At 48.8% G+C, this 26,393-nt stretch overlaps 1 protein-coding gene across 1 annotated transcript in view; it reads right to left on the bottom strand.

Annotated features, from left to right (window-relative positions):
• SUPT16H (SPT16 homolog, facilitates chromatin remodeling subunit) overlaps nucleotides 1-25,902 on the bottom strand; it is a 43,266-nt gene extending 17,364 nt beyond the window's left edge. The window contains 16 exon segments of the mRNA XM_054053165.1: nucleotides 2,658-2,811; nucleotides 2,896-3,011; nucleotides 7,847-7,942; nucleotides 8,057-8,121; nucleotides 8,219-8,252; nucleotides 8,254-8,332; nucleotides 10,672-10,752; nucleotides 10,825-10,915; nucleotides 12,850-12,906; nucleotides 12,909-13,021; nucleotides 14,939-15,090; nucleotides 16,086-16,232; nucleotides 16,323-16,475; nucleotides 21,028-21,198; nucleotides 23,016-23,108; nucleotides 25,701-25,902. Coding sequence (XP_053909140.1) covers nucleotides 2,658-2,811; nucleotides 2,896-3,011; nucleotides 7,847-7,942; nucleotides 8,057-8,121; nucleotides 8,219-8,252; nucleotides 8,254-8,332; nucleotides 10,672-10,752; nucleotides 10,825-10,915; nucleotides 12,850-12,906; nucleotides 12,909-13,021; nucleotides 14,939-15,090; nucleotides 16,086-16,232; nucleotides 16,323-16,475; nucleotides 21,028-21,198; nucleotides 23,016-23,108; nucleotides 25,701-25,766 — 1,668 coding nt within the window. The 5' untranslated portion in view covers nucleotides 25,767-25,902.
• Between the last annotated feature and the right edge of the window lie 491 nt (nucleotides 25,903-26,393).

Raw genomic sequence — 26,393 nt, forward strand, 5'->3', positions numbered from 1 at the left:
GACCTCGAGGTGGAGGTGGAACCTCAAAAGCCACCTCAAAATTGAGGTAGAACCTCAAAAGGACCTCAGGCGGAACCTCAAAACCACACTGAGGTGGAGGTGGAACCTCAAAAGGACCTCGAAATGGAGGTGGAACCTCAAAAAGACCTCAAAGTTGAGGTGGAACCTCAAAAGGACCTCAGGTTGAGGCCAAAAAGGACCTCAAGATGGAGGTGGAACCTCAAAAACCACCTCAAAATTGAGGTGGAACCTCAAAAGGACCTCAAGGAGAACCTCAAAACCACACTGAGGTGAAGGTGGAACCTCAAAAGGACCTCAAAATGCAGGTGGGACCTCAAAAAGGACCTCGAAATGGAGGTGGGACCTCAAAAAGGACCTCGAAATGGAGGTGGGACCTCAAAAGGACCTCATGTTGAGGCCAAAAAGGACCTCGAGGTGGAGGTAGAACCTCAAAAAGACCTCAAAGTTGAGGTGGAACCTCAAAAGGACCTCAGGCAGAACCTCAAAACCACACTGAGGTGGAGGTGGAACCTCAAAAGGACCTCAAAATGGAGGTGGAACCTCAAAAAGGACCTCGAAATGGAGGTGGGAACTCAAAAAGGACCTTAAATTGGAGGTGGAACCTCAAAAGGACCTCAGGTGGAACCTCAAAACAATGTTGAGGTGAGGTGGAACCTCAAAAGGACCTTAAATTGGAGGTGGGAACTCAAAATGACGTCGAAATGGAGGTGGAACCTCAAAAGGACCTCAGGTGGAACCTCAAAACCATGTTGAGGTGGAGGTGGAACCTCAAAAAGGACCTCGGAATGGAGGTGGGACCTCAAAATGACGTTGGAATGGAGGTGGGAACTCAAAAAGGACCTCGGAATGGAGGTGGGACCTCAAAAGGACCTCGAGATGGAGGTGGGACCTCAAAAAGGACCTCGGAATGGAGGGGGGACCTCAAAAAGGTCCTCAAAATGGAGGTGGGACCTCAAAAAGGACCTTGAAATGGTGGTGGAACCTCAAAAGGACCTCAGGGAGAGCCTCAAAACAATGTTGAGGTGGAGGTGGAACCTCAAAAGGACCTCAAAATGGAGGTGGAACCTCAAAAGGAGCTCAGGTGGAACCTCAAAACAATGTTGAGGTGGAGGTGGAACCTCAAAAGGACCTCGAAATGGAGGTGGGACCTCAAAAAGGACCTCGGAATGGAGGGGGGACCTCAAAAGGACCTCGAAATGGAGGTGGGACCTCAAAAAGGACCTTGAAATGGTGGTGGAACCTCAAAAGGACCTCAGGGAGAGCCTCAAAACAATGTTGAGGTGGAGGTGGAACCTCAAAAGGACCTCGAAATGGAGGTGGGACCTCAAAAAGGACCTCGAAATGGAGGTGGAACCTCAAAAGGACCTCAGGTGGAACCTCAAAACAATGTTGAGGTGGAGGTGGAACCTCAAAAGGACCTCGAAATGGAGGTGGGACCTCAAAAAGGACCTCGAAATGGAGGGGGGACCTCAAAAAGGACCTTAAATTGGAGGTGGGAACTCAAAAAGGACCTCGAAATGGAGGTGGGAACTCAAAAAGGACCTCGAAATGGAGGTGGGAACTCAAAAAGGACCTCGAAATGGAGGTGGGAACTCAAAAAGGACCTCGAAATGGAGGTGGGAACTCAAAAAGGACCTCGAAATGGAGGTGGGAACTCAAAAAGGACCTCGAAATGGAGGTGGGAACTCAAAAAGGACCTCGGAATGGAGGTGGGAACTCAAAAAGGACCTCGGAATGGAGGTGGGAACTCAAAAAGGACCTCGAAATGGAGGTGGGAACTCAAAAAGGACCCCGGAATGGAGGTGGGAACTCAAAAAGGACCTCGAAATGGAGGTGGAACCTCAAAAGGACCTTAAATTGGAGGTGGAACCTCAAAAGGACCTCAGGTGGAACCTCAAAACCAGGTTGAGGTGGAGGTGGAACGTCAAAAGGACCTCGAAATGGAGGTGGAACCTCAAAAGGACCTCAGGTTGAGGCCAAAAAGGACCTCGAGGTGGAGATAGAACCTCAAAAGGACCTCAAAGTTGAGGTGGAACCTCAAAAGGACCTCATGTTGAGGGCAAAAAGGACTTTGAGGTGGAGGTGGAACCCCAAAAGGACCTCGAGGTGGAGGTCGAACCTCAAAGTTGAGGTAGAACCTCAAAAGGACCTCAGATGGAACCTCAAAACCACACTGAGGTGGAGGTGGAACCTCAAAATGACCTCGAAATGGAGGTGGGACCTCAAAAATGACGTCGAAATGGAGGTGGAACCTCAAAAGGACCTCGAGGTGGAGGTGGAACCTCAAAATCACCTCAGGTTGAGGCCAAAAAGGACCTCGAGGTGGAGGTGGAACCCCAAAAACACCTCAAAATTGAGGTAGAACCTCAAAAGGACCTCAGGCAGAACCTCAAAACCACACTGAGGTGGTGGTGGACCCTCCAAACGACCTCGAGGTGATGATAGAACCCCAAAACCACCTCAAGCTGACGCCCGGGAGAAGCTCAGCCCCTCCAAAAAACCCCGGAACCTTCTTGAGATCTTCTGAGAAGATCCCTGGTGGAATTTTGAGGTCCTTTTGAAGGTTCCGAGTGGTCATTTTGAGGTCTTTGTGGATTTTGGTGGGATTTGAGAAGATCCGAGTGGTGGTTCCTCACCTTAATGGTGGCGATGTGGAAGGGGGTGGCGATGCCGAAGACCGGCATGATGACCGTCTCGTACTTCTTATCGATGTAGATCTTCATCTCGCGGATGTGGGGCTCCTTCGGCATCAAAGAGGGGTTCTTGTAGGAGATGTTGGACTTCCGGGCCCTGCGGGGAGGAGAAGACAACATCAGGAGGACCTCAGGGTGGAGAAAATGGAGGTGGTGGAGGTGGTGGTGGGGTGGGAGGTACTTCTGGATCTGCTGTTCGCCCTTCTGCTCGGTCAAGCGGCGTCGGGCTTCTTCGTTGAGTTGGGTGGCCAACTCCTTCTGGTGGGCGCGGCGCTTCTCCTCGGCCGTCAGCTCGTTCTGGAGGGGGAGAGGACGGGAGGGGCGTCAGAAGGGCTGAGGAGCAGCAGAAAGGCCAGGAGGACCTTCAAAAAGTTCATGAGGACCTTCAAAAAGTCCATCAGAACCACTAAAAGTCCATCAGAACCATCAAAAAGTCAATGAGGACCTTCAGAAAGTTCATGAGAACCTTCAGAAAGTTCATGAGGACCTTCAAAAAGTCCATAAGAACCATCAAAAGTCAATGAGAACCATCAAAAAGTTCATGAGAACCTTCAAAACGTTCATGAGAACCACTAAAAGTCCATCAGAACCATCAAAAAGTTCATGAGAACCTTCAGAAAGTTCATGAGAACCTTCAAAAAGTCAATGAGGACCTTCAAAAAGTCAATGAGGACCACTAAAAGTCAATGAAAACCATCAAAAAGTTCATGAGGACCTTCAAAAAGTTCATGAGGACCTTCAAAAGTCCATAAGAACCACTAAAAGTCCATCAGAACCATCAAAAAGTTGATGAGAACCATCAAGAAGTTCATGAGAACCATCAAAAAGTCAATGAGGACCTTCAAAAAGTCCATAAGAACCACTAAAAGTCCATCAGAACCATCAAAAAGTTGATGAGAACCATCAAGAAGTTCATGAGAACCTTCAAAACGTCCATAAGAACCATCAAAGAGTCCATAAGAACCACTAAAAGTCCATAAGAACCACTAAAAGTCCATAAGAACCATCAAAAAGCCCATGAGAACCATCAAAAAGCCCATGAGAACCATCAAAAAGCCCATGAGAACCATCAAAAAGTCACTGAGATCCATCAAGAAGTTCATGAGAACCTTTAAAAGTCAATGAGGACCTTCAAAAAGTTCATGAGAACCTTCAAAGAGTCCATAAGAACCACTATAAGTCCATCAGAACCATCAAGAAGTTCATGAGAACCATCAAAAAGTCCATCAGATCCATCAAAAAGTCAATGAGGACCTTCAAAAAGTTCATGAGAACCATCAAAGAGTCCATAAGAACCACTATAAGTTCATGAGGACCATCAAAAAGTCAATGAGGACCATCAAAAAGTCAATGAGGACCATCAAAAAGTCAATGAGGACCATCAAAAAGTCAATGAGGACCATCAAAAAGTCAATGAGGACCATCAAAAAGTCAATGAGGACCTTCAAAGAGTCCATAAGAACCACTATAAGTCAATGAGAACCTTCAAAAGTCAATGAGGACCATCAAAAAGTTCATGAGGACCTTCAAAAAGTCCATGAGAACCTTCAAAAAGTTCATGAGGACCTTCAAAAAGTTCATGAGAACCTTCAAAGAGTCCATCAGAACCACTAAAAGTCCATCAGAACCACTAAAAGTCCATCAGAACCATCAAAAAGTTCATGAGATCCATCAAGAAGTTCATGAGAACCATCAAAAAGTCCATAAGAACCACTAAAAGTCACTGAGATCCATCAAAAAGTTCATGAGAACCTTCAAAAAGTCCATCAGAACCACTAAAAAGTCCATCAGATCCATCAAAAAGTCAATGAGGACCTTCAAAAAGTTCATGAGAACCTTCAAAACGTTCATGAGAACCACTAAAAGTCCATGAGAACCTTCAAAAAGTCCATGAGAACCTTCAAAAAGTCAATGAGAACCATCAAAGAGTCCATAAGAACCACTATAAGTCCATCAGAACCATCAAAAAGTCAATGAGATCCATCAAAAAGTTCATGAGGACCATCAAAGAGTGCATCAGAACCACTAAAAGTCCATGAGAACCACTAAAAAGTCCATCAGAACCATCAAAAAGTTCATGAGATCCATCAAGAAGTTCATGAGAACCATCAAAAAAGTCCATAAGAACCACTAAAAGTCACTGAGATCCATCAAAAAGTTCATGAGAACCTTCAAAGAGTCCATCAGAACCACTAAAAAGTCCATCAGATCCATCAAAAAGTCAATGAGGACCTTCAAAAAGTTCATGAGAACCATCAAAGAGTCCATAAGAACCACTATAAGTCAATGAGGACCATCAAAAAGTCAATGAGGACCATCAAAAAGTCAATGAGGACCATCAAAAAAGTCAATGAGGACCATCAAAAAGTCAATGAGGACCTTCAAAAAGTCCATGAGGACCTTCAAAAAGTCCATAAGAACCACCAAAAGTCACTGAGATCCATCAAAAAGTTCATGAGAACCTTCAAAGAGTCCATAAGAACCACTAAAACTCCATCAGAACCATCAAAAAGTTCATGAGAACCATCAAAAAGTTCATGAGAACCTTCAGAAAGTTCATGAGGACCTTCAGAAAGTCAATGAGGACCTTCAAAAAGTCAATGAGGACCTTCAAAAAGTCAATGAGATCCATCAAAAAGTCCATAAGAACCACTATAAGTCACTGAGAACCATCAAAAAGTTCATGAGATCCATCAAAAAGTTCATGAGAACCTTCAAAAGTCAATGACAACCATCAAAAAGTTCATGAGGACCATCAAAGAGTCCATCAGAACCACTAAAAGTCCATGAGAACCACTAAAAAGTCCATCAGAACCATCAAAAAGTTGATGAGAACCTTCAGAAAGTTCATGAGGACCTTCAGAAAGTTCATGAGGACCTTCAAAAGTCAATGAGAACCGTCAAAAGTTCATGAGGACCTTCAAAAGTCCATCAGATCCAACAAAAAGTCCATCAGAAACCACTAAAAAGTCCATGAGAGCCATCAAAGAGTCCATGAGAGCCATCAAAGAGTCCATGAGAGCCATCAAAGAGTCCATCAGAACCACCAAAGAGTCCATCAGAACCACCAAAGAGTCCATCAGAACCACCAAAGAGTCCATCAGAACCACCAAAGAGTCCATCAGAACCACCAAAGAGTCCATCAGAACCACCAAAGAGTCCATCAGAACCACCAAAGAGTCCATCAGAACCACCAAAGAGTCCATCAGAACCACCAAAGAGTCCATCAGAAACCACCAAAGAGTCCATCAGAACCACCAAAGAGTCCATCAGAACCACCAAAGAGTCCATCAGAACCACCAAGAGTCCATCATAACCATCAAAAAGTCCATCAGAACCTTCAAAAAGTTCATGAGAACCTTCAAAAAGTCCATGAGAACCATCAAAAAGTCCATCAGAACATCAAAGAGTCCATCAGAACCATCAAAGAGTCAATGAGGACCTTCAAAAAGTTCATGAGGACCTTCAAAAAGTCCATGAGGACCTTCAAAAGTTCATGAGGACCTTCAAAAGTTCATGAGGACCATCAAAAAGTCCATGAGGACCTTCAAAAAGTCCATAAGAACCACTAAAAGTCCACCAGATCCACTAGAAAGTCAATGAGAACCATCAAAAGGTCCATGAGAACCTTCAAAAAGTCAATGAGGACCTTCAAAAATCAATGAGGACCTTCAAAATTTCATGAGGACCTTCAAAAAGTCCATGAGAACCACCAAAAAGTCCCTGAAAATTCTATGAAATCCACCCAAAATCCCCTCAAATTCATCCAAAATTCTACCAAATCCACTTAAAATCCCTCAAATCCCCCCAAAATCCCTCAAATCCCCCAAAATCCCTCAAATCCACCCAAAAATCCCTCAAATCCACCCAAAATTCCTCAAATCCACCCAAAATCCCTCAAATCCACCCAAAATCCCTCAAATTCACCCAAAATCCCTCAAATTCACCCAAATCCCTCAAATTCATCCAAAATTCTACCAAATCAACTTAAATCAAATCCACCCAAAATTCTACAAAATCCACCAAAAATTCTATGAAACCCACCCAAAATTCTCAAATTCATTCAAAATTTCAGGAAATCCACTTAAAATCAATCAAATCCACCCAAAATTCCATGAAACACCACCGAAAATTCTACGAAACCCCCAAAAATTCTACAAACCCCACCAAAAATCCCTCAAATTCATCCAAAATTTCAGCAAATCCACTTAAAATCAATCAAATCCCCCAAAATTCCATGAAACCCACCCAAATCTACAAAAACCCCCCGAAAATTCTACAAAATCCCCCAAAAATTCTACAAAATCCACCCAAAATCCCTCCAATTCATCCAAAATTCCACCAAATCCACTTAAAATCAATCAATCCACCAAAATTCTATGAAACTCATCAAAATTCTATGAAACCCACCAAAAATTCCTCCAATTCATCTAAAATCCCACCAAATTCACTTAAAATCAATCTAATCCACCCAAAATTCTATGAAACCCACTCAAAATTCTATAAAACCCACCCAAAATTCTATGAAATCCACCCAAAATCCCTCAAATTCATCCGAACTCCCACCAAATCCACTTAAAATCAATCAAATCCACCCAAAATTCCATGAAACCCACCCGAAAATTCTACAAACCCCCCCAAATTCTACAAAACACACAAAAAATTCCTCAAATTCATCCAAAATCCCTCCAAATCCACTTAAAATCAATCAAATCCACCCAAAATTCTATGAAACCCACTGAAAATTCTACAAAACCATTAAAAATTCTATGAAATCCACAAAAAATTCTATGAAATCCACAAAAAATTCTATGAAATCCCCCCAAAATTCCTCAAATTCATTCCAAATTTCAGGAAATCCACTTAAAATCAATCAAATCCACCCAAAATTCCATGAAACCCACCGAAAACTCTATGAAATCCACCCAAAATTCCTCAAATTCATCCAAAATTCCACCAAATCCACTTAAAATCAATCAAATCCACCCAAAATTCTACAAAATCCACCCAAAATTCTACGAAATCCCCCCAAAATCCCTCCAATTCATCCCAATTCCACCAAATCCACCTAAAATCAATCAATCCCCCAAAATTCCCTGAACCCCCCCCAAATCCCCCCCGGAATCCCCACCCCGCGTCCTCTCGGTGAGCAGCGCCGCTCGGGAGCTTCGTCCCAGAAGATCTTCCGCTTCGTCCTTTTCGCCTTCTTCTTCCTCTTCGTCTTCGTTCTTTTCCGGTTTAAAATCCCACCAAAAAAAAAAAAAGGGAGAAATTTGGAATTTAAGCTTCCGGCGGATCCCAAAAAAAGGGGAATAATTTCCCCCTAAATTCCACGGTTTCACCTTCAGGAAAATCCCGACGTTCTTCACTTTCTTCTTGACGGCGGTGGGACGACGGCGGGACCTTCCTGGAAGGATTTAGGGGGGAAAAATAGGGATTTTTGGGAATTCCGGAGGTCGGCGAGGTCCTGGAGGACCACCAGGAGGTCCTGACGGAGCTCTTACTTCGTCCCACCAGAACGGTGTCGCCGATAAAGATTGGCGTAGGTGCGCTCTTCCGGCTTCTTCCCGTCCTTGTTGGGGAGATCCGAGAAGCCCACGTTGACGCTGACGCCATTCCTGGAGAAATCCGGGAAGAACGGACGATTTTAGGGGGTGGGATGGGATTTGGGGCAAAAAAAAGAGAATTTTTGGGGGAAAAAGAAATTTTGGGGGGAAAAAGGAGAATTTGGGGGGAAAAGGAGAATTTTGGGGGAAAAAGGAGAATTTTGGGGGGAAAAAGGAGAAATTTTGGGGGGAAAAAAGGAGAATTTTGGGGGGAAAAAGGAGAATTTTTGGGGAAAAAGGAGAATTTTGGGGCAGAAAAGAAGAGTTTCAGGGCGAAAAAGGAGAATTTTGGGGCAAAAAAGGAGAATCTCGGGGCGGAAAAGAGAAATTTTGGGGCAAAAAAGAGAATTTCGGGGTGAAAAAAGGAGAATTTTCCGGGGTGAAAAAGGAGAATTTCGGGGTGAAAAAGGAGAATTTCCGGGGTGAAAAAGGGAGAATTGCGGGCGAAAAAGGAGAATTTTGGGGCAGAAAAAAGGAGAATTTTGGGGAGAAAAAGGAGAATCTCGGGCGGGAAAGGAATTTTGGGGCAAAAAGGAGATTTCGGGTCGGAAAAGAGAATTTCGGGGCGGAAAAAGAGAATTTCGGGGCGGAAAAGGAGAGTTTTGGGTTGGGGGATGCAATTTTGGGTGAAAAACCACCAATTTTGTGTGGAAAAGGTCCCTTTTTTGAGTGAAAAAAAGCCAATTTTAAGGTGGGAAAAGGGCAATTTTGGGGGGGAAAAGGCCAATTTTGGGGGGGTAGAACAAAATTTTGGGTGAAAAAGGGCAATTTTGGGGGGAAAAAGGCCAATTTTGGGGGAAAAAAGGGCAATTTGGGGGGGGAAAAAAGGCCAATTTTGGGGGAAAAAGGCCAATTTGGGGGGGGAAAAGGTCAATTTTGGGTGGAAAAAGGTGAATTTTTTGGGTGGGAAAAGCCCAATTCTGGGCTGGTGGGGACGAAATTTTGGGTGAAACGCATCAAAGCCGTGGAAAGAAGACTCTTTTTGGGTGGAAAAAGACCAATTTTGGGGTGGTGGGACCAAATTTGGGTGAAAAAAGCCAATTTTGGGTGGGAAAAAAGGTCAACTTTGGGTGGAAAAAAGGTGAATTTTGGGTGGAGGAAAAAAGCCCCATTCTGGGCTTGGTGGGGACAAACTTTTGTGGTGAAACCCTCAAAGCTGTGGAAAAAAGACACTTTTGGGTGGAAAAAGACCAATTTTGGGTGGTGGGGTGAAATTTTGGGTGAAAAAAGCCAATTTGGGTGGAAAAAGCCCAATTTTGGTGGAAAAAGGCCAATTCGGGTGCAAAAAGGTCATTTTGGGCTGGTGGGGACGAAATTTTGGGTGAAACCCTTCAAAGCCGTGGAAAGAAGACTCTTTTGGGTGGAAAAAGCCCAATTTGGGTGAAAAAAAGCCAATTTTGGGTGGGAAAGGTCAATTTTGGGTGGAAAAAAGCCCAATTTTGGGCTGGTGGGGACGAAATTTGGGTGAAACCCTTCAAAGCTGTGGAAAAAGACACTTTTGGGGTGGAAAAAGACCAATTTTGGTGGTGGTGGGTGTGAAATTTTGGTGAAAAAAGCCAATTTTGGGTGGAAAAAAAGGTCAACTTTGGGTGGAAAAAGGTCAACTTTGGGTGGAAAAAGCCCAATTTTGGGTGGAAAAAAGCCCAATTTTGGGTGGAAAGGAACCCTTTTTGAGTGAAAAAAAGCCAATTTTGGGTGGAAAAAGGCCAATTTTGGGTGTGTAGAACAAAATTTTGGTGGAAAAAAGGCCAATTTTGGGGTGATGGGACGAAATTTTGGGTGAAAACAGCCAATTTTGGGTGGAAAAGGTCCCTTTTTGAGTGAAAAAAGCCAATTTTGGGGTGGTAGAACGAAATTTTGGGGGGAAAAAGGCAATTTTGGGTGGAAAAAACCAAATTTTGGGTGGAAAAAGCAAATTTTGGGGCGGAAAGCCCATTTGGGGCGGAAAAAAAAAAAGCCCAATTTTGGGCTGGTGGGGACGAAATTTTGGGTGAACCCCTCAAAGCCGTGGAAAGAAGACCCTTTTGGGTGGAAAAGCCCAATTTTGGGTGGTGGGACCAAATTTTTGAGTGAAAAAAAGCCAATTTTGGGTGGAAAAAGCCCAATTTTGGGTGGAAAAAGCCCAATTTTGGGTGGGGAAAAGCCCAATTTTGGGCTGGTGGGGACGAAATTTTGGGTGAAACCCTTCAAAGCCGTGGAAAGCAGCACTTTTGGGTGGAAAAAGCCCAATTTTGGGTGGTGGGACGAAATTTTGGGTGAAAAAAGCCAATTTTGGGTGGAAAAAGGTCAACTTTGGGTGGAAAAGGTCAATTTTGGGTGGAAAAAGGTGACTTTTGGGTGTGTGGAGGTGCTCCTCACCCTTCTTGAGGCGGTGTTGGTTTTTGCTGTTGATGACCAAAGAGCCCTCGCGGAATTCGATGCCCATCGCGAAGCTGTGGAGAAGACCCTCGGGTGAGAAGGTCGTTCCGATCGTGTCCGGAAGACCCCAAATGCGCTCTTCTCACCCCAAATTTTTGGTGATTTTGCTCAACAATTCGGGTTTCTGCTTCTTCACGAGGTCCATCACTGCGCTGTAGACGTCGCAGAGCTTCGTGCCTGCAAGGAGGTGGAGATACCAGCAGCTGTGGACCTCCAAAGGCCATCAACATCCACTTATGGACCTCAAACGTCCATCAACCACCACTTATGGACCTCTAAGGTCCATCAAACACCACTTATGGACCTCAAACGTCCATTAACGTCCACTCATGGACCTCCAAAGTCCATCAACCACCACTTATGGACCTCAAATGTCTATCAACGTCCACTTATGGACCTCCAAAGTCCATCAACCACCACTTATGGACCTCTAAGGTCCATCAGCCACCACCAATGGACCTCAAAACATCCATCAACGTCCACTGATGGACCTCAAACGTCCATCAAACACCACCTATGAAGCTCAAATGTCCATCAAACACCACTCATGACCTCAAAACGTCCATCAATGTCCACTTATGGACCTCTAAGGTCCATCAAACACCACTTATGGACCTCAATGTCCTTAACGTCCACTGATGGACCTCCAAAGTCCATCAACCACCACTCATGGACCTCTAGGTCCATCAAACACACTCATGGACCTCCAAAGTCCATCAACCACCAGTTATTGGACCTCACATGTCCATCAACGTACACTCATGGACCTCCAAAGTGCATCAACCACCACTTATAGTCCTTAAATGTCCATCAACGTCCACTTATGGACCTCCAACGTCCATCGAACACCACTCATGGACCTCAAATGTCCATTAATGTCCACTCACAGACCTCTAAGGTCCATCAACCACCACTTATGGACCTCTAAGGTCCATCAAACACCACTTATGGACTCAATGTCCATTAACGTCCACTCATGGACCTCCAAAGTCCATCAACCACCACTCATGGACCTCTGAAGTCCACCAACCACCACTCATGGACCTCTGAAGTCCACCAACCACCACTCATGGACCTCTGAAGTCCGCCAACCACCACTCATGGACCTCTGAAGTCCGCCAACCACCACTCATGGACCTCCAAAGTCCATCAAACACCACTTATGGACCTCTAAGGTCCATCAAACACCACTCATGGACCTCTAAGGTCCATCAACGTCCACTCATGGACCTCCAAAGTCCATCAACCACCACTTATAGTCCTTAAAAATCCATCAACGTCCACTCATGGACCTCCAATGTCTATCAAACACCACTTATGGACCTCAAATGTCCATTAATGTCCACTCACAGACCTCTAAGGTCCATCAACCACCACTTATGGACCTCTAAGGTCCATCAATCACTACTTATAGACCTCAAATGTCCATTAACGTCCACTCATGGACCTCCAAAGTCCATCAAACACCACTTCTGGACCTCAAACGTCCATCAACCACCACTTATGGACCTCAAACGTCCATCAACGTCCATTCATGGACCTCAAATGTCCATCAACCACCACCAATGGACCTCAAATGTCCATCAATGTCCACTTATGGACCTCTAAGGTCCATCAACCACCACTTATGGACCTCTAAGGTCCTTCAACCACCACTTATGGACCTCCAATGTCCATCAACATCCACTCATGAACCTCCAAAGTCCATCAACCACCACTTATGGACCTCAAACGTCCATCAACCACCACTTATGGACCTCTAATGTCCATTAACGTCCACTTATGGACCTCCAAAGTCCATCAAAAACCACTTATGGACCTCCAAAGTCCATCAACATCCACTCATGGACCTCCAAAGTCCATCAACGTCCACTGATGGACCTCCAAAGTCCATCAACGTCCACTCATGGACCTCCAAAGTCCATCAAACACCACTTATGGACCTCCAACGTCCATCAACCACCACTTATGGACCTCCAACGTCCATCAACCACCACTTATGGCCCTCCAAAGTCCACCACCCCCCCCCAGAGATCAGCATCCCCACCTCCAGAAGGTTCCGGAAGCACCCCCCCCTCTGATCTCCTGAAACCCCCCGGGGAAGTTCTCACCGTGCCGCATCTCCTTGAGGAGCTCCTCCTGAAGCTGAAGGAGAAAGGCGTAGTGGTCTGCATCTCCTGCGGTGGATCCACCAGCAACGTCCTCACCAGGTTGGAGCAGTAGGATTTGTAGCGGATGCCCATGGCGCACGTGATGGCCCCAAAGTGCATGTGGTTCTTGTCGCTGCCGGAAGGGGGCGGAAAAACCAACGGAAAATCGGCAAATTCCGGAATTTACCCCCAAAATTCCACCAATTTGGGATTTTATGGAGGAAAAACGGTCGTTTTTGGGCTTTTTTTGGAGAAAAAGCGGTCGTTGGGGACTTTTTTGGAGAAAAATGAGGAAATTTGGGGGTTTTTAGGAGAAAAAACGGCGAATTTTGGAATTTTTGGGAGAAAAAGAGGTCAATTTGGGACTTTTTTTGGAGAAAAAGTGGTCATTTTTGGACTTTTTGGAGAAAAATGAGCAAATTTGGGGGTTTTTAGGAGAGAAATTGGACAATTTGGGATTTTTGGGAGAAAAAGAGGTCATTTTTGGACTTATTTGGAGAGAAAAGGGGAAATTTTGGGGTTTTTAGGAGAGAAATCGGAGAATTTGGGGATTTTTGGGAGAAAAAGAGGTCATTTTTGGACTTATTTGGAGAGAAAAGGGGAAATTTGGGGGTTTTTAGAAGAGAAATCGGCCAATTTTGGAATTCTTTGGAGAGAAATTGGTCATTTTTGGACTTTTTGGAGAGAAAAGGGGAAATTTGGGGGTTTTTAGAAGAGAAATTGGACAAATTGGGGATTTTTGGGAGAAAAAGTGGTCATTTTTGGACTTTTTTGGAGAGAAAAGGGGAAATTTGGGGGTTTTTAGGAGAGAAATCGGCGAATTTGGGGATTTTGGGGAGAAAAGAGGTCATTTTGGGACTTTTGGGGGGGAGAAAAGAGCAAATTTGGGGGTTTTTAGAAGAGAAATCGAAGAATTTGGGGATTTTTGGGGGAAAAAGTGGTCGTTTTGGGACTTCTTTGGAGAGAAAAGGGGAAATTTGGGGGTTTTTAGAAGAGAAATCGGACAATTTGGGGATTTTTTGGAGAAAAAGAGGTCATTTTTGGACTTTTTTGGAGAGAAAAGAGCAAATTTGGGGGTTTTTAGGAGAGAAAACGGTGAATTTGGGGATTTTTGGGAGAAAAAGAGGTCATTTTGGGGCTTTTTTGGGAGAAAAAGCGGTCGTTTTTGGACTTTTTTGGAGAGAAAAGGGGAAATTTGGGGGTTTTTAGGAGAGAAATTGGAGAATTTGGGGATTTTTGGGAGAAAAAGAGGTCATTTTGGGACTTTTTTTGGAGAGAAATCAGCCAATATTGGACTTTTTTGGAGAGAAATTAACCAATTTTACACTTTTTTGGAGAAAAAGTGTCCATTTTTGGACATTTTAGGAGAAAAATTGCGTATTTTTGGACTTTCTCAGAGAAAAATTAACCAATTTTGGACTTTCTAGGAGAGAAATGGGCCAATTTTGGATTTTTTTTGGGACAAAAATTGGTCATTTGTGGACTTTTTTTGAGAGAAATGGGCCAATTTTGGAATTTTTTGGACAAAAATCGGCCAATTTTAGACTTCCAAGGAGAGAAATCGACCAATTTTGGACTTTTTTGGAGAGAAATCACTCAATTTTGAACTTTTTAGGAGAAAAAGTGTCCATTTTTGGACTTTTTGGAGAGAAATCGGTCCATTTTGAGACCTTTTTGGAGAAAAATTAACCAATTTTAGAATTTTCAGCAGAAAAATTGGCCATTTTTGGACTTTTTTGGGGAGAAATCAGCCAATTTTGGAATTTTCTCATGAAAAATTGGCCATTCTGCCCCCAAATCCTCAAATTCACCCTTATTTCCTCCAAATTTTCACATTTTCTTCCCAAATTCTCCCCAAACTCCTTAATTTTTCCCCAAATTCTGCCGTATTTCGTCCAAATTTTCACATTTCCTTCTTAAATTCCCCCAAACTCCTTAATTTTTCCCCAAATTCTGCCCTATTTCCTCCAAATTTTCACATTTTCTTCCCAAATTCCCCCCAAACTCCTCAATTTCCCCCCAAATCCTCCAATTTCTCCCGGAGCCGCACCTGACGACGCTGAACTTGAGGTTGTAGTTCCCTCCGCTCTGGATGATGGGCGGATAACACATCTCCACCGCCGACGGATCGGCTCCGGCCAAGAACTTCTTCTCCTCGATGGCCTTCTCCACCGACTCCGCCAACTTGCTGTGACGCACCTTCTGCGGGAAGGCGCCGCCCAAACGCCTCAGTTTCCCCACAAAATCCTCAAATTCGCCCTTATTTCCCACAAATTTTCACATTTTCTTCTTAAACTCCACCAAAATCCCTCCCAAACTCCTCAATTTCCCCCTTAAATCCTCAAATTCGTCCTTATTTCCTCCAAATCCTCACATTTTCCTCTTAAATCCCTCCCAAACTCCTAAATTTCCCCCAAATCCTCAAATTCGTCCTTATTTCCCCCAAATTCTCACATTTTCTACCCAAATCCCTCCCAAACTCCTTAATTCCCCCCCAAATTCACCCTTATTTCCTCCAAATCCTCATATTTTCCTCCTAAACCCCTCCCAAAGTCCTCAATTTCCCCCCAAATTCGTCCTTATTTCCTCCAAATCCTCACATCTTCTCCTCAAATCCCACCCAAACTCCTCAATTTCCCCCTAAATCCTCAAATTCGTCCTTATTTCCTCCAAATCCTCACATTTTCCTCCGAAATCCCACCCAAACTCCTCAATTTCCCCCAAATTCGTCCTTATTTCCTCCAAATTTTCATTCTTTCTTCCCAAATCCCTCCCAAACGCCTCAATTTCCCCCTAAATCCTCAAATTCATCCTTATTTCCCCAAAATTTTCATACCTTCTTCTTAAACTCCACCAAAATTCCACCCAAACTCCTCAATTATCCCCCAAATCCTCAAATTCGTCCCTATTTCCTCCAAATCCTCACATTTTCCTCCTAAATCCCTCCCAAACTCCTCAATTTCCCCCCAAATTCGTCTTTATTTCCTCCAAATCCTCACATTTTCCTCCCAAATCCCACCCAAACTCCTCCATTTCCCCCCAAATCCGTCCTTATTCCCTCCAAACCCTCACACCTTCTCCCCAACCCCCCCCAAACTCCTCCCTTTCCCCCAAACCCTCCCTTTCCCCCCCATTCCCTCCTCTTCCCCCCACCCCCCCTCCTCCGAACCCCCTCTTTTTCCCCCCCCCTTTCCCACCTCATCCGCGTCCACGATCTCCATCACGCGTTCCTTGAAGAACTTGGTGAAGACCTCGGAGGTGATGGCGGCCGCTTTGCGCATCAGGTTGACTTCGCCGTCCTCTTTGGCCGCCATCGTGTAGGCCACCACGGCGCTGATGTCCACCTACGTCAAGATGGAGGGCCACCACCCTTCAAGAACCGTTCCCCACCCGCAATGGTTCCCCTCCTACCGTTGATGGGACCTCAAACGGACCTTCTCGAAGCCTTCTTTGTTGAGACAATCGTTCCAACTCTTCATGAAGTCGCCCGGAAATTTGTCTTTGCTGAAGACTCCGATGCGTTTTCCGCCTTTGCTGCTCTTCAGGGCCTCCACCATCTTCTCAAAGTTGGCCTCGTTGCTCTCGTTCTGCGCCGCGAACGGAAGAGTTCACCCAGAGGGCTCCATCCCAACCTCCTCAGCCCCATCTCCATCTTTGGATCCATCCCAACTCTCCCGTTCCCACCTCAATTCCTCCATCTCCGTTCCCACCTCCCCACCTCCATCTCCACCTCCGTTCCCACCTCCTCACCTCCATCTCCACCTCCGTTCCCACCTCCTCATCTCCACCTCCACCTCCGTTCCCACCTCCTCATCTCCACCTCCACCTCCGTTCCCACCTCCTCATCTCCACCTCCACCTCCGTTCCCACCTCCTCATCTCCACCTCCACCTCCGTTCCCACCTCCTCATCTCCATTCCCACCTCCTCATCTCCATTCCCACCTCATCTTCATCTCTACCTCCGTTCCCACCTCCTCATCTCCATCCCCTCCTCCTCACCTCCACCTCCTCCTCACCTCCTCCTCACCTCCACCTCCACCTCCTCCTCACCTCCACCTCCACCTCCTCCTCACCTCCACCTCCACCTCCTCCTCACCTCCACCTCCACCTCCTCCTCACCTCCACCTCCACCTCCTCCTCACCTCCACCTCCACTCCTCCTCACCTCCACCTCCTCCACCTCCACCTCCTCCTCACCTCCACCTCCTCCTCACCTCCACCTCCTCCTCCACCTCCACCTCCTCCTCACCTCCACCTCCACCTCCTCCTCACCTCCACCTCCTCCTCCTCCACCTCCACCTCCTCCTCATCTCCACCTCCACCTCCTCCTCATCTCCACCTCCACCTCCTCCTCATCTCCACCTCCTCCTCATCTCCACCTCCACCTCCTCCTCATCTCCACCTCCTCCTCCTCCTCATCTCCACCCTCCTCCTCATCTCCACTCCTCCTCCTCCTCATCTCCACCTCCTCCTCCTCATCTCCCCCCCCCCCCCTCTCCCCTCCTCCTCCTCATCTCCACCTCCTCCTCCTCATCTCCACCTCCTCCTCCTCATCTCCACCTCCTCCTCCTCATCTCCACCTCCTCCTCCTCATCTCCACCTCCTCCTCCTCATCTCCACCTCCTCCTCCTCATCTCCACCTCCTCCTCCTCATCTCCACCTCCTCCTCCTCATCTCCACCTCCTCCTCCTCATCTCCACCTCCTCCTCCTCATCTCCACCTCCTCATCTCCACCTCCACCTCCTCATCTCCACCTCCTCCTCCTCACCTCCATCCCCTCCTCCTCATCTCCACCTCCACCTCATCTCCACCTCCACCTCATCCCCACCTCCACCTCATCCCCACCTCCTCCTCATCCCCACCTCCTCCTCACCTCCACCTCCACCTCACCTCCACCTCCACCTCACCTCCACCTCCTCACCTCCACCACCACCTCCTCCTCACCTCCACCTCCTCCTCCTCACCTCCACCTCCTCCTCACCTCCACCACCACCTCCTCCTCACCCTCCACCTCCTCCTCCGCACCTCCACTCCTCCTCACCTCCACCTCCTCCTCACCTCCACCTCCTCCTCACCTCCACCTCCACCTCCTCCTCAACCTCCACCCTCCTCCTCCACCTCCCCCCTCCTCCTCACCTCCACCTCCTCCTCACCTCCACCTCCTCCTCACCTCCACCTCCTCCTCACCTCCACCTCCTCCTCACCTCCACCTCCTCCTCGTCTCCACCTCCACCTCCTCCTCGTCTCCACCTCCACCTCCTCCTCGTCTCCACCTCCACCTCCTCCTCGTCTCCACCTCCACCTCCTCCTCGTCTCCACCTCCACCTCCTCCTCGTCTCCACCTCCACCTCCTCCTCGTCTCCACCTCCACCTCCTCCTCGTCTCCACCTCCACCTCCTCCTCGTCTCCACCTCCACCTCCTCCTCGTCTCCACCTCCACCTCCTCCTCGTCTCCACCTCCACCTCCTCCTCGTCTCCACCTCCACCTCCTCCTCGTCTCCACCTCCACCTCCTCCTCGTCTCCACCTCCACCTCCTCCTCGTCTCCACCTCCACCTCCTCCTCGTCTCCACCTCCACCTCCTCCTCGTCTCCACCTCCACCTCCTCCTCGTCTCCACCTCCACCTCCTCCTCGTCTCCACCTCCACCTCCTCCTCGTCTCCACCTCCACCTCCTCCTCGTCTCCACCTCCTCCTCCTCATCTCCACCTCCTCCTCCTCATCTCCACCTCCACCTCCTCATCTCCACCTCCACCTCCTCATCTCCACCTCCTCCTCCTCATCTCCACCTCCTCCTCATCTCCACCTCCTCCTCATCTCCACCTCCTCCTCATCTCCGTTCCCACCTCCTCATCTCCGTTCCCTCCTCCTCATCTCCGTTCCCTCCTCCTCATCTCCGTTCCCTCCTCCTCACCTCCGTTCCCTCCTCCTCACCTCCACCTCCTCCTCATCTCCGTTCCCTCCTCCTCATCTCCGTTCCCTCCTCCGTTCCCACCTCCTCATCTCCATCTTCATTCTTACCTCCTCACCTCCATCCTTGGTTCCCACCTCCTAATCTCCATTCCCACCTCCTCACCTTCATCTCCGTTCCCACCTCCTCACCTCCATCTCCATCTCCTCATCTCCATTCCCATCTCCACCTCATCTCCACCTCCTCATCTCCATCTCCACCTCCGTCTCATCTCCATCTCCACCACTATCTCATCTCCATCTCCGTTCCCATCTCCTCATCCCCATCTTCATCTCCGTTCCCACCTCTGTTCCCACCTCATCTCCATCTCCATTCCTACCTCATCTCCATTCCCACCTCCTCATCTCCATCTCCGTTCCCACCTCCTCATCTTCATCTCCATCTCCGTTCCCACCTCATCTTCATCTCCATCTCCGTTCCCACCTCATCTTCATCTCCATCTCCGTTCCCACCTTTGTTCCCACCTCATCTCCGTTCCCACCTCATCTCCGTTCCCACCTCATCTCCATCTCCGTTCCCACCTCTTCATCTCCATCTCCGTTCCCACCTCTTCATCTCCATCTCCGTTCCCACCTCTTCATCTCCATCTCCGTTCCCACCTCTTCATCTCCATCTCCGTTCCCACCTCCTCATCTCCATCTCCGTTCCCACCTCCTCACCTTCATCTTCATCTTCACCTCCTCCTCATCTCCATTCCCACCTCATCTCCATCTCCATCTCCACCCAAACTCTTTTCCCTCCTCCTCCTCTCCAACTCTGTCCCATCTCCATCTCAATCCCAACTTCTCCACTCCCACCTCCATCCCAATTCCATCTCCTCATCTCCTCCTCCATCTTCATCCCAATTCCTTCATCTCCACCTCCTCCTCCTCATCTCCTCTTCCTCCTCCTCATTTCCTCATCAAATTCCCAGATTTTCCCCAAACTCCCCCCTAAATTCCAAAATTCCACCCCAAGCCCTCAAATTCATCCTTATTTCCTCCAAATCTTCACATCTTCCTCCCAAATCCCACCCAAATTCCTCAATTTCCCCCCAAATTCTGCTCTATTTCCTCCAAATTTTCATATTTTCTTCCCAAATTCCACCCAAACTCCTCAATTCCCTCTAAATCCTCAAATTCATCCTTATTTCCTCCAAATTTTCATACTTTCTCCCCAAATCCCTCCCAAACTCCTCAATTTCCCCCCAAATTCATCCCTATTTCCTCCAAATTTTCATATTTTCTTCCCAAATCCCACCCAAACTCCTAAATTTTCCCCCAAATCCTCAAATTCTGCCCTCACCCCTATTTCCGCCAAATTTTCATACTTTCTTCCCAAATCCCACCCAAACTCCTCAATTTCCCCCAAGCCCTCAAATTCACCCCTATTTCCTCCAAATTTTCCTATTTTCTTCCCAAATTCCACCCAAACTCCTCAATTTCTCCCCAAATTCAGCCCTATTTCCTCCAAATTTTCATATTTCCTTCCCAAATCCCACCCAAACTCCTCAATTTCCCCTAAATCCTCAAATTCATCCTTATTTCGTCCAAATTTTCATACTTTCTTCCCAAATTCCCCCCAAACTCCTCAATTTCTCCTCAAATTCACCCCTATTTCCGCCAAATTTCCATATTTTCTTCCCAATTCCCACACAAACTCCTCAATTTCCCCCAAATCCTCAAATTCTGTCTTATTTCCTCCAAATCTTCACATCTTCTTCCCAAATCCCACCCAAACTCCTAAATTTTCCCCCAAATCCTCAAATTCTGCCCTATTTCCTCCAAATTTTCATACTTTCTTCCCAAATTCCCCCCAAACTCCTCAATTTCTCCCCAAATTCACCCCTATTTCCTCCAAATTTCCGTATTTCCTTCCCAAATTCCACCCAAACTCCTCAATTTCTCCCCAAATTCACCCCTATTTCCTCCAAATTTTCCTATTTCCTTCCCAAATCCCACCCAAACTCCTCAATTTCCCCCTAAATCCTCAAATTCATCCTTATTTCCTCCAAATTCTCATACTTTCTTCCCAAATCCCACCCAAACTCCTAAATTTTCCCCCCAAATCCTCAAATTTGTCCTTATTTCCTCCAAATTTTCATACCTTCTTCTCAAATCCCACCCAAACTCCTCCATTTTCCTCCTCCATTTTCCCCCTCCTCCGTCCCACCGCCCGCGGGATGTCCCCACCTTCTCGCGGACGAGCAGCGTGATGCCGGGGACTCCGTTGGCTCCTTCTCCGCCCTTCCCGTGGGCCACCTGCTTCAGGAATTCCACCTTCTTCTTGCTCGCCATGAAGAGGATCTTCTCCTCGCAGAACACCATGATGGTATCCGTTAACTCGTAGCCGAAAAGCCACGTCTGGAGAAGACAGCGGTGGCCAAAAGGTCACCTAAAGCTGGTGGGACTCCATCTCTACGTCCTAAAAGCCCCCAAAATGGCTCCTGGGATCCATTCCAAGTGATCGGATCCATCTTAAAGGCAGTGGAATCCATCTTAAGGGTGGTGGGACTCCATCCCTACGTCCATGAAGGCCCCAAAACTGGTGGGAACCCCTCAAAATGGCTGCTGGGACCCCTCAAAGTGGTCAGATCCACCTTAAAGGTGGCGGAATCTATCTTAAAGGTGGCGGAATCCATCTTAAGGGTGGTGGGACTCCATCCCTACATCCAAGAACCCCTCAAAACGGGCACAAACAGCCTTAAATTGGGGGTTCTCCTCCCAAAATGGCTGCTGAGACCCTCTCAAAGTGGTCGGATCCATCTTAAAGGTGGTGGAATCCATCTTAAGGGTGGTGGAACTCCATCCCTATGTCCAAAAACTGGTGGGAACCCTTCAAAATGGCTGCTGGGACCCCCTCAAAGTGGTCGGATCCATCTTAAAGGTGGTGGAATCCATCTTAAGGGTGGTGGGACTCCATCCCTACGTCCAAGAACTCCTCAAAACTGGCACAAACGCCCCTAAATTGGGGGTTCTCCTCCCAAAATGGCTGCTGAGACCCTCTCAAAGTGGTCGGATCCACCTTAAAGAGGGTGGAATCCATCTTAGAGGTGGTGGGATTCCATCCCTACATCCACGAAGACCCCAAAACTGGTGGGAACCCCTCAAAATGGCTGCTGGAACCCCCTCAAAATGGTCGGATCCATCTTAAAGGTGGTGGAATCCATCTTAAAGGTGGCGGAATCCATCTTAAAGGTGGTGAGACTCCATTCCTACGTTCACAAAGACCCCAAAACTGGTGGGAACCCCTCAAAATGGCTGCTGGGACCCCTCAAAGTGGTCAGATCTGTCCTCAAGATGGTGGAATCCATCTTAAAGGTGGCGGAATCCATCTTAAGGGTGGCGGGACTCCATCCCTACGTCCAAGAACCTCTCAAAATGGACACAAACAGCCCTAAATTGGGGGTTCTCCTCCCAAAATGGCTGCTGAGACCCTCTCAAAGCGGTCAGATCCATCTTAAAGGCGGTGGAAACCATCTTAAGGGTGGTGGGACTCCATCCCTATGTTCAGGAACCCTCCGAAACTGGTGGGAATCCCTCAAAATGGCTGCTGGGACCCCCTCAAAGTGGTCGGATCCACCTTAAAGGTGGTGGAATCCATCTTAAGGGTGGTGGAACTCCATCCCTACGTCCATGAAGACCCCAAAACTGGTGGGAACCTCTCAAAATGGCTGCTGGGACCCCCTGAAAGTGATTGGATCCATCTTAAAGGTGATGGAATCCATCTTAAAGATGGCGGAATCGATCTTAAAGATGGCAGAATCCATCTTAAAGATGGCAGAATCCATCTTAAAGATGGCAGAATCCATCTTAAAGATGGCAGAATCCATCTTAAAGATGGCAGAATCCATCTTAAAGATGGCAGAATCCATCTTAAAGATGGCAGAATCCATCTTAAAGATGGCAGAATCCATCTTAAAGATGGCAGAATCCATCTTAAAGATGGCAGAATCCATCTTAAAGATGGCAGAATCCATCTTAAAGATGGCAGAATCCATCTTAAAGATGGCAGAATCCATCTTAAAGATGGCAGAATCCATCTCTACATCCAGGAACCCCCAAAAACCACTGCGAAGGCCCCCCCAAAAGCGCCGTTTCTCCCCCCAAACCAGTCCTGGGCCCCCAGTTTGGGTTCTGACCCCCCAGTTTGGGTGTTGGGATGCTCCCATCCCCCCCACCTGGAGAGCGGTGGATTTGGCGTAGACGATCTCCTCGTCCACCCCCACGGCCACCACAATGGCGTCCACGGCGCCGAGCTCCTCCTCGCCCTTCTGGACGGACACACAGACACCAGAGAGGGTCACTCAAAGCCCCCCCCCCACCCCAAAAGCCCTTCCCTCACCCCAAGCCGCCATTTTGTGCCCCCCTTAACACCCTTCCTCCACTCCAAGCGGCCATTTTATATCCCCTTAACACCCAATTCCCATATTTAAACCCCTCTCCCCCAAAACCCCCAAATTCCCCCCTCAAACCTCCCCAAATCCCCCCTCAAACCTCCCCAATTCCTCCTCAAAACCCCCAATTCCCCCCTCAAAACCCCCAATTCCCCCCTCAAAACCCCCAATTCCCCCCTCAAACTCCCAATTTCCCCCTCAAACTCTCCAATTTCCCCCTCAAACCCTCCTAATTCCCCCTCAAAACCCCCAATTCCGCCCTCAAACCCCTCACAAACCCCCCCAATTCCCTCCTCAAAACCCCCAATTCCCCCTCACAAATCCCTCTCCCCCAATTCTCCCCTCATAACCCCCCATTCCCACCTTAAATCCCCCAATCACTCCTCAAACCCCTCAAAACCCCCCAATTAAACCCTAAACCCCCTCACAAATCGCTCTCCCCCAATTCCCCCCTCAAACCCCCCAATTCCCCCCTCAAACCCCTCAATTCCCCCCTCAAAACCCCCAATTCCCCCTCAAAACCCCCAATTCCCCCCTCAAAACCCCCACAAACCCCTCAAAACCCCCAATTCCCCCCTCAAACCCCTCACGAACCTTTCTCCCCTAATTCCCCCCTCAAAACCCCCAATTCGCCCCTCAAAACCCCTCACAAACCCCTCAAAACCCTCAATTCCCTCTCAAAGCCCCCCACAAACCCCTCTCCTCCAATTCCCCCCTCAAAACCCCCATATTCCCCTCTCAAAACCCCTCACAAACCCCTCCCCAACAATTCCCCCTCATAAACCCCCAATTCCCCCCTCATAAACCCCCAACTCCCCCCTCAAAACCCCCAATTTTCCCCTCAAAACCCCCCAATTCCCCTCTCAAACCCTCCAAATTCCCCCTCAAACCCCTCACAAACCCCTCTCCCCCAATTCCCCCCCATAACCCCCAATTCCCCCCTCGAAAGCCCTCACAAACCCCCTCCCCCAATTCCCCCCTCAAACCCTCCAAATTTCCCCCTCAAACCCCTCACAAACCTCTCTCCCCCCAATTCCCCCCTCAAAACCCCCCAATTCCCCCCTCAAACCCCCTCACAAATCCCTCTCCACCAATTCCCCCTCAAATCCCCCCAATTCACCCCTCAAAACCCCCATATTTCCCCCTCAACCCCCTCACAAACCTCTCTCCCCCAATTCCCCTCTCCAACCCCTCACAAACTCATCCCAATTCCCCCCTCAAAACCCCCAATTCCCCTCACAAACCCCTCCCAAACCCCCAATTCCCTCCTCAAAGCCCCCAATTCCCCCTCAAAACCCCCAATTCCCCCCTCAAAACCCCCAATTCCCCCCTCAAAACCCCCAACTCCCCCTCACAAACCCCTCTCCCTCAATTCTCCCCTCATAACCCCCAATTTCCACCTTAAATCCCCCAATCACCCCTCAAAACACCCCAATTCCACCCTAAACCCCCTCACAAACCCCTCTCCCCCAATTCCCTCTGAAAACCCCCAATTCCCCCCTCAAAGCCCCCAATTCCCCCCTCAAAGCCTCCAATTCCCCCCTCAAAGCCCCTCACAAACCCATCAAAACCCCCAATTCCCCCCCTCAAAACCCCCAAATTTCCCCCCTCAAAACCCCTCACGAACTCTCCCCTAATTCCCCCCTCAAAACCCCCAATTCTCTACCTCAAACCCCTCAATTCGCCCTCACAAACCCCTCTCCCCCAATTCCCCCTCAAAACCCCCAATTCCCCCCTCAAAGCCCCTCAAAACCCCTCACAAACCCCTCTCCCCCAATTCCCTCCTCAAAACCCGCAGATTTCCCCTCAAAGCCCCCAATTCCCCCCTCAAAGCCCCCATATTCCCCCTCAAAGCCCCCATATTCCCCCCTCAAAGCCCCAATTCTCCCCCTCAAACCCCTCACAAACCCCTCTCCCCCAATTGCCCCCTCAAAATCCCCAATTCCCCCCTCAAACCCCTCACAAACCCCTCCCCCAATTCCCCCCTCAAAATCCCCAATTCTCTACCTCAAACCCCTCACAAACCCCTCTCCCCCAATTCCCCCCTCAAAGCCCCCAATTCTCCCCTCATAACCCCCAATTCCCACCTTAAATCCCCCCAATCACCCCTCAAAGCCCTCACAAACCCTTCTCCCCCAATTCCCCCCTCAAAGCCCCCAATTCCCCCCTCAAAACCCCTCACAAATCCCTCTCCCCCAATTCCCCCCTCAAAACCCGCAGATCTCCCCTCAAAGCCCCCAATTCCCCCCTCAAAGCCCCTCACAAACCCCTCTCCCCCAATTCCCTCCTCAAACCCCGCAGATTTCCCCTCAAAACCCCCATATTCCCCCCTGAAAACCCCAATTCTCTCCCTCAAACCCCTCACAAACCCCTCTCCCCCAATTCCCCCCTCAAACCCCCCAATTCCCCCTCAAACCCCTCACAAACCCCTCTCCCCCCAACTCCCCCCCTCCCCGCCCCCTCCCCCACCTGCCAGCTGCCATAGAGCCGCCGCAATCTCCTGCCGAAGGCGTCTCGGTCGAGGCTGAGCGCCATGGAGAGCCGAAGCCCCCGCGGCGGGACCCGCGTCACAGCCGCCGCCTCTTCCTCCTCCTCCTCCTCTTCCTCCTCTTTCTCTCCTCACTACCGCGAATTTTCTCTCCTCCTCCTCCTCAAACCCTCCCGGAAGCGCCGACCCCGCGCGCCGCTTCCGGTTCCGATAGCGCGGGCAGCGCGTCACGTGACGCCGCCTCCGGGGGAGGGAGAGTGTCACGTGGTTAGGAATAGGGGCGGGGAGGGGGGGGCTCGAGCGCGGAGCCGGGGTCACGTGATGGGGCGCGGGCGCGGGGGGGGTGGGTCACGTGACACGGGAAAGCGGCTGAGGCGGCGTCACGTGATTAGAAAGGAGGCGGGAGGGCGGAGAGCCGCGGGGTCACGTGATGAGGGAAAAGCGGCGGGGAGGGCGGTGCGCGCGGCGGGGGGGAAGAGGCGTCACGTGACGCGAGGAGGGCGGGACGCAGGAGCGCAGCGCTCGCGCGCGCGGGGTTTGGGTCACGTGACGCGGGAGGTGCATGAGGCGTCGTCACGTGATTTAACCAGGGGAGGGACGCGCACGCGTAGGAGGGAGGGATTTGGGTCACGTGATGACGGAGGGAGGCGGGGGGGCGCACGCGCGGGAAAGGG

This window comes from Cuculus canorus, chromosome 39, assembly GCF_017976375.1.
Source record: "Cuculus canorus isolate bCucCan1 chromosome 39, bCucCan1.pri, whole genome shotgun sequence".
NCBI classification, from domain to species: Eukaryota; Metazoa; Chordata; class Aves; order Cuculiformes; family Cuculidae; genus Cuculus; species Cuculus canorus.